The sequence below is a fragment of the Cajanus cajan genome, chromosome 6, assembly GCF_000230855.2.
Source record: "Cajanus cajan strain Asha chromosome 6, NIPB_CcT2T_4, whole genome shotgun sequence".
Taxonomy (NCBI): domain Eukaryota; kingdom Viridiplantae; phylum Streptophyta; class Magnoliopsida; order Fabales; family Fabaceae; genus Cajanus; species Cajanus cajan.
Window position 1 is genome coordinate 50,127,502 of NC_138522.1, and position 8,069 is coordinate 50,135,570.

The 8,069-nt window shown below is 39.0% G+C and overlaps 1 protein-coding gene across 1 annotated transcript; it reads right to left on the reverse strand.

The window, feature by feature from the left end:
• Positions 1–450: 450 nt before the first annotated feature.
• On the reverse strand, positions 451–2,792 carry LOC109817117 (chorismate mutase 2). Its single transcript, XM_020382313.3, has 5 exons — positions 2,440–2,792; positions 1,741–1,827; positions 1,519–1,662; positions 1,089–1,181; positions 451–781 (listed from the first exon to the last, which is right to left on the reverse strand). The coding sequence occupies exons 1-5, from the start codon at positions 2,680–2,682 to the stop codon at positions 551–553; spliced, it is 798 nt and encodes a 265-aa protein (XP_020237902.1). The 5' UTR covers positions 2,683–2,792; the 3' UTR covers positions 451–550.
• Positions 2,793–8,069: the final 5,277 nt, after the last annotated feature.

An 8,069-nucleotide genomic window follows, 5' to 3' on the forward strand; every position in this document is an offset into this window, starting at 1 on the left:
ATTTCTTAATTTTATGTTTTATTTTCCTTCATTTATTGTTTTGAAAATGTTTAAGCTATTTGTATTCTATTATTTTCTGTAATTTATTATTTTGAATCATTTCAAAATTACAATATTATAAAATAATAATTTACAATTTTTCATATTTTTATTTACTATCAAGTAGTATGGTTTTAATAAAATATTAATTTTAAAAACCTTATACCTCAAATTTTATTTTAGAACTAAAAATATGTCTTGTCTAGATGAATTCTTCAAATAATATGGAAGCTAAATCGACATCAACCCATCAATTTTCCCTTTCCAAACTTAACATGCAAAAACGTCAAAATCTAGTTTCTAACTTAATACTAGTAGAGATAGTTTGCAAGAATCAAATTTTCAATCCTTGTAATACTAAAACTACAAAAAGTAATTAACGTTATTTTCTGAACTAGCAAGAGTAAGAAATTGGCAATAAACGACCACATAAGAAATTGATCATTCAAACAAAGTCACCATGACCATAGTCCTTCCTAAATTAAATTGATTGCATGAAAATGGCTTCTATTCAATCAAGGCGACGTAGTAAGTACTCTACTTGAACAATTTTTGTGAGGGGTATTAACCATTTCTGGTACAATAATGAAACTACTGTTGGATCAACCTTGTATTTTTTTCCCTTCACATCAAGATCAAGTGTCACTTCCTGCCCAAACACCCTTGCCTTCTTTTTAACCCTCTTTACAATCATCTCTTCAACGCTCTCAGATGTCAACAATTTCATCAATGCTTCTCTGTCCTGCAACATCCAAACATTTACACTTTCAACCTTTACATGTAGAATACCATACAATCAAAAACCTTGAAAATGATCATAGCATAGAAATTCAGAGGTGTTACCCACATAATCCACATTTGTCCACAATATTAAAAGGGTTATGCTAACAACTATATACATGTAGTTTTTATTAAGAATTGCATTGAAGAGAGAATGTCTGATTTTACCTTGTTAAAAGATGAAGAAATACTCAACTAGTTCTCAATTTATTAGCTAGCCACAACAATCGTTGAAAATGAAAACCTTACATAATATTTTATGTATATACCTTAGCATGAATTAAAGGTTCATAATCTTGAGGAGATTCTCTGAATTTGGCCTCAGCTACAAACTTTCCGTAATGAATCCTTCTAGAGATGGCCTGCAGATATTTTATGAAACAAAGTTACTTAGTCACAACCAACTTTAATTTAGGTCATTGTTGTAGTAAATTCTCTCATTAAGAATCTTATAGATACAAGTTGGAGTTTTTTTTTTTGAAAACTTCTATTAGAAAAAAAAAAACACAAAAAACTCTATTTATTTTTTATTTTTTTTAAAAATCACTTATAAACTTGTACACAATTAGACTTTTAGATAAAAAAAAAAGTATTAAACAAAATGAAATTTGAGACTGCTATGTCGAGTAATTGATTAGAAACATTATTCTGCCAAACTTCACTCATCAACATACAAAAGAACTTGCATAGGAAATTTACCTGCAGCAATGAAAGATCGGTAGCAGCTGTCTGTGCATAGTTTCCATCATCACCAGAAGCAACAAACATTGGAATCAGCTCATGAAAGTAGAGTTTCCAAATGTCCTTGTTTATGTTAATCAAAGCAGCTGCAGGATGCAAAAACTATAAACAACGTTTAAAGAGATCTTTTTAACACCAACTACATAGATGGCAAATCACGCAACAGTTTTGACAAATTACCTGTGAGAAGGGGTAATGCAGAACAACCAAGGGTGGTAAATTTTCTGGGAAGAAAGCATTCTCTTCAGGATTAATGTATCTTCCTGCCTGCAAAATATCATATCATCAATTCTAAACAAAAAGATGTTAAACCATAATAGCAAAAGCAATGTCCTAATATTAATAATGATTTTGTCAAGGTTTCAAAAAAGCATCCACAACCACAATTGCAGTATAATGCTAAGGTTTTTGAGATCTCATCATTGCGATCAGAGTTGTGTTCACATCAGCCTCATCCTAACTTGTTTGCAATTTTCCGTAGTATATGATGAAGCCACAACCATAATTTAAATTTTGATAGACCAGTTTCAAGCCTATAATGATGATGATGATACTTAAAAGATGACTACAAAGTACATGCCAGTTAACATGATTTCATTGTCATTTGATTCTATTTTAATTTTCTCTAAATAAAGTCCAAGTGAGTTCAGTCTCAGGAATTCATGAGCATCAGAACAGGTCTCAAGACTCATAAACTACTTATAAGATCCTCGCATTGAGGTGAAATTCAAACTCAACACATATCAACTTGAGATATGAGTCCGATACTTACCAACTGAATTAACTTTTGTTAGCTTTCAATCTCATATGATACACTATGGTGACAAAAGGCAAACAAAGTATACATAGAATGTGTTTGAGAAGTTGAGGGAAAAGTACCTTAGCTTGAATGGCCTCAGTATTGGAAACGAGGAAGTGGAGAACGGAGGTGTAATTTGGATTGTAGTTGTAGGTGGGTGAATTGAAGGGGAACCTGGCTCTCTCAATCAAACCAAATATGATGGTGTCTTCTTGTCTAACCAAAGACTCTCTCGCTGAATCTAACGTATACTCTGCTTTCGCCACTTCCCTACAACTTGCCAACAACATCAGAAGCAACACTAGGAATCGAACCATCATCATGTTTTTCTTTCAAAGGGAGAAGAAAAGAATCACATTGCCATTGTATTTGTATGTATGTGGGAAGTCAAGGTCAACAACACTAACCATTTGTTTGGCACTATTTGCTTTGTTCGGCACATAATAATAACATAATACTAGTAATGTCTTTATTTGTTTGGAATTCCCAAATGGGAAGAAATCGAAATATTAATTGCATGGAATGGAAAAGTCAAAATTGCTTTATGTCTTAATTTATAGGACACAGATAATGTAATAAATGGTTACGACTATTGGAATTGGATTAAAACTTAAATTAAACTTGGAGTTTTCCAAAAGACAAAATAAAAGAGAACTTAGTATTGTAAGAGATGTTACAATTACAATAACTAAGCATGTATTGTGGGGTCCCCACACAACACCAAACCCTCCTACCCTCCATTCGTTTCATGTTCCTTTTCAGTTTTCACGTGAATACGAAATGTTTCATTAATAGCCATAGGATAATACGATACTGAGCTGGGAAAGTCGGCAGAAACTGTTAATGTGTCGAATGAATGAATTAATTATTTTATAAAGTTTGCTTTCCCAAAAAGAATAACATAAGCGCAATGGTCATTTTAACTAGACCCCTCGGATACCATGATCACGAATTTATTATTTTAACGATTAAATTCAACTCATTTATTGTATTTTATGGTCATCCGGGTTGAGAGATTTTTTTCTCTTTTAATTTTATGAAAGCTGGATTTTATTCCTAAAGATAATCAGAATTATTTCTTTTTTATCAACGAAAATTGATTTATTTTGAAATACATTCTTTTGAATTTTGAATATATGCTAAAAATAAATAATAATTCACATTAACTAAGTTCAATAGAAAATTCTCCTAACCAATTAGAATGTATGTTTTTTAAAAGATTACAATTAATACATTATATCAAATTAAAGAGAATATATTTTAATTAGAGATATTTTAATTTAAAAATAATAAATATATGAGATAATATAAATTACGTTTTATATAAAAGAATAAATAATTATTTTAAATTGAATCTTATAAATAAAAATAATGTAATATTATTTAGAGTTTTGTTTTTCTCAATAACATTTTATTCATACATATTTAACTGAATTTTGTCTCTACTATAAGGTATTTTTTATATACAGTGGTCAGTGAGTGACACTTAAAAAATTTAATAAAATTAGTTGTTTATGATATAATACAAGTGTGAAAATACAAAGTCTCATAATTTTATATCGCTAAATCAAGAGGATAAATAAAAATTTATAAAATACACATTTTATTAATTTAAAACTTTATGAGTGATGATAAATTTTTTTTTATAAAAATTTAAATTCAAAATAGATAAATTATATTAATGTGAAAGTATAAGTGGACTCAAATTTTCAATGCATACTGTACCTATCTAAGGGCATACTCGTAATTTTCTGGTAACTGGAGGGTCGAATGAGAGCTTCAGGCAGATGTTTCAGAGGGGGGAGGTACGTGCAAAAAGCACTCCAACGCTCAAGTTAGGACAAGCACGATTCTCGAGAGTAATAAAATGAACAAATATACCTCGTTTTACGCGACCTATTTATACTACTTGTGATGGGCCTTGAACGTGGTGGGCCTCTTCTGACACCTACCAAATTAGGTAATACGGTGCTAATCCGCTGATTATGCTTTAATCATGTGTTTGTCCTGGTTAGTCATGATTATCATCTTTAACCACTTTGGCTTATCGACCGTTAGCCGAGCCGAGAGGTGTAAGTCCAGATTTGCCTCTAGGTCTCGGCCTTTTGTTGAGGCGAGGCGTTGTAAGACCAGGTTTGCCTCTAGGTCTCAGCCTTTTGTCGAGCCGAGGCGTGGCGTTGTAAGACCGGGTTTGCCTCTAGGTCTCGGCCTTTTGCCAAGCCGAGGCGTGGTTAGGGGGAATCAACAAGATGCGCTATCTTGACCAAGCCTTTGATGGTCTCGTAGGTTCGTTATCACGGCCACTGCATGAATGGCTTGACATTTGTCCGGGATTGCCTCAATACCTCAGCTCGACAGCATGAATCCCAGGAACTTGCTGCCTGAAACACCGAAAACACATTTGTCGGGGTTAAGTCTAATTTGGTGTCTTCGGAGTGCTTGGAAAACTTTGGCTAGATCGGCCACGTGAGAAAGTGTGTCGGCCAATTTAACAACCATATCGTCTACATAAATCTCCATGTTTTTGTCAATCTGTTCATGGAAGATTTTATCCATGAGTCGCTGATAGGTGGCTCCAGCGTTCTTCAATCTAAACGACATTACTTGATAACAATAGTTGGTTGATTCGGTGACAAATGTCGTCTTATCCTCGTCTCGGGGATGCATGCGGATCTGATTGTATCCGGAGTATGCATCGAGAAAGGTTAAGAAGTTATGGTCGGCTGCTCCGTCAACTAACCGGTCTATGTTCGGCAGAGGATAGGCATCCTTGGGACATGCCTTGTTCAAGTCTGTATAATCAGTGCACATCCGCCATTTGCCGTTTGATTTTTTGACCATGACAACATTGGTCAACCACGGAGTGTAATGCACCTCTCGGATGAAGCCCACGTCCAAAAGCTTGGAAACCTCCCCTTCTATTGCTTTCTTCCTTTCCTCTCCGATTTTTCTCTTTCTTTGGGCAACTAGTTTCGCCTCCCGGCATACGGAGAGTTTGTGGCATAGAAAATCGGGATCGATCCCTGGCATGTCAGCGGGCCGCCACGCGAAGAAATTTTTATTTCCCAATATGACTTGTCTGATTTCTCGCTTTTCTTGCTTGGACAAGTTGGAGCCAAGGTAGGTTATGTGGGAATCTGTCGGTCCAATGATAAGTGCTTGTCGATCTTCGATGGGTTCGACCCTCTCATCCTGCTCCATTCGAGGGTCGAAGTCCACAACTGGTGGGTCAAGCTCTTGTGCAATCGTGTGTACGCGCTTCACTCCGCGTGGTTCAGCTTCTTCGAGGTGTGGTAGTCGAAGGCTGGCAAAATAACATTCCTTAGCCGTTTTCTGATCAGCGTGAATCGTGATGATTCGGCCTAACTCCGACAGAAACTTCATTGCTAAGTGCTGAGTAGACATGATCGCGTCCAGTTTATTCAGAGAATGTCTCCCGAGAAGTATGTTGTAAGAAGTATTGGCATGCACCACCACGTACTTTACCGGAATGTCCGGTACTCGGCTCCGTCGAAACAAAACCTGGTAGATAATTTGATATACCCCTTGGTGTGTACCCGCTCGCCAAAGAATTTGACTAACGGTTCGTTGTATGGAACCAACTCGGCCTCCGGTATGTCAAGCTGTTTGAAAGTGTTCCAATAAAGGATTTCGGTCAAACTTCCTTGATCAACGAGTGTTTTCCAGACAATGCAGTTGTGAATTTCGATGCTGATTTCCATCGGATCATCCTGGTCCGGGTCGATGCCTTTAAAGTCAGCTTTAGTGAAGGTAATGGCTAGCATCCTGCGTTGGGCTTTCTCGACAGCATGTACGGTTCGGACAACTCTGAAGTGTCTCTTTTGAGCTGAGGAGGTGGAACCTCCTTCTGCGAATCCACCGGCAATGGTGTTTATGACCCTTCAGGGCTGGGTTACCTGTTCTTCTTCCTTTCGGCCCCTCGATCAGCTACGTTCCCTATAAGGATGCCTTTCGAATCTTTCCTTCTCCGGTCAATCATGGCGGCGTTGACGATCACCATACCGTGGGGAGGAAGGCCGATCTATGAAGTGTTGGAGTTGCCCTTGTTTGATCAAGTCTTCAATCTTGTCTTTCAAGGCTACATTCCTCAGTCGAGTGGCCTCGGTTGTGGTGGTACTTATAGGATTTCGTTGTGTCGGCGTGTGGAGGGGTTGAGGCTCGCTTTGGTACTGCCAAAACTTTTGACGCAAGCGCCTGATCTAGGACGGCCGATCGACTGGTATTCAATGGTGTGAAGTGCGAGTACCTCGGGCCGCGAGAGGGTTTTTCGCGAGGGACAAGGTCCTTCAGTCAGTTCTGGTATGAGCTTTCGACCGACTTTTCAGTTTTCACAGTCACCTCGGCCCTGGCCTAGTTACGGAACTCAGCAAGTTCCTCCATTTGCATATACTTGTCGGCACGTCGTCGCAAGTCATCCATATGGGTCGGCGGTTTCTTGCAAATGCTATTAGCAAAGGGTCCCGGCTTCAACGCTGTGGTGAGGTGATGAAGTGCCACCGCCGGGTTCAGGTCTCAAATTTCCAATGTCGCTTTGTTGAATCGGCTCATGAAAGTCCGTAGAGATTCCTTCTTCTCTTGCCGAATGCTAACTAATGCCTGGGAGGTCAACTGATGGGGCCGATTAGGCGAATTGAATGGTAAATTGGGAGGCCAACGTATTAAAGAGTCAATCGAGTTGGCCGGGAGTCGAGTAAACCAGCTTAACACTCGCCCCTTGAAAGATGTAGGGAAAATTCAGCATAAGGTTGCGTCATCAGATGTGCTGAGGGTGACTTGAATGAGAAAAATGTCAACATGCTCATCGGGATTGGTCGTTCCGTCGTATTTGTCCAACGGGAGGGACTTCTAGTGGTCGAGGAGAGAAACCTGCATGATATTTGAAGTAAATGGGTGTCGGTGGGCTCCGACTGGAGGATGAGAATATCGGCCGGTTGTCTGGACGGCCGAAGCATGATTACCCGGGGCGACAACAGAGGTATGAGGGATGCAGGTGTGACGTCCGAGCGAGTGGAATGACCCCTCAGTGTGTTTTCAGGTCGACTGGGAGGTTTTCCATGTGGGGTCTTGATTCCTCAGGGCAGCGTTTTCGTCCATCAAGGCAGCCATTTCCTGCGCATCTTTTTCTCTCTGCTGCCTCATGACCGCTATCTCCTCATTTAACTGTCGCACCATCTCCGAGAGGTTCGTCTCGTCCACCACCTCGACGTGGTCCTCCTCTTCGGATTGGTGATCTTCAGTGTTTGTCTTCCTTGTCTTTGCCATAGTGCTTGCGCTCAGTTTGTCTTCTCAAAGCTTTCGGTTCGGCCCCACGGTGGGCACCAAAATGTACCTGTCTAAAGGCACACTCGTAATCTTCTGGTAAATGGAGGGCTAAACGAGAGCTCCGGACAGATGCTTCAAAAGGGGGGGGGAGGTACCTACAAAAGGCACTTCGACGCTCAAGTCAGGACAAGCACGATTCTCGAGAGTAATAAAATGAACAATGACATACCTCGTTTTACGCAACCTATTTATACTACTTGTGATGGGCCCTGAACGTGATGGGCCTCTTCTGACACCTATCAAATTAGGTAATACGGTGCTAATCGGCTGATTATGCCTTAATCACGTGTTTGTCCTCGTTAGTCATTATTATCATCTTTAACCACTTTGGCTTATCGGCCGTTAGCCGAGCCGAGAGGTGTAAGTC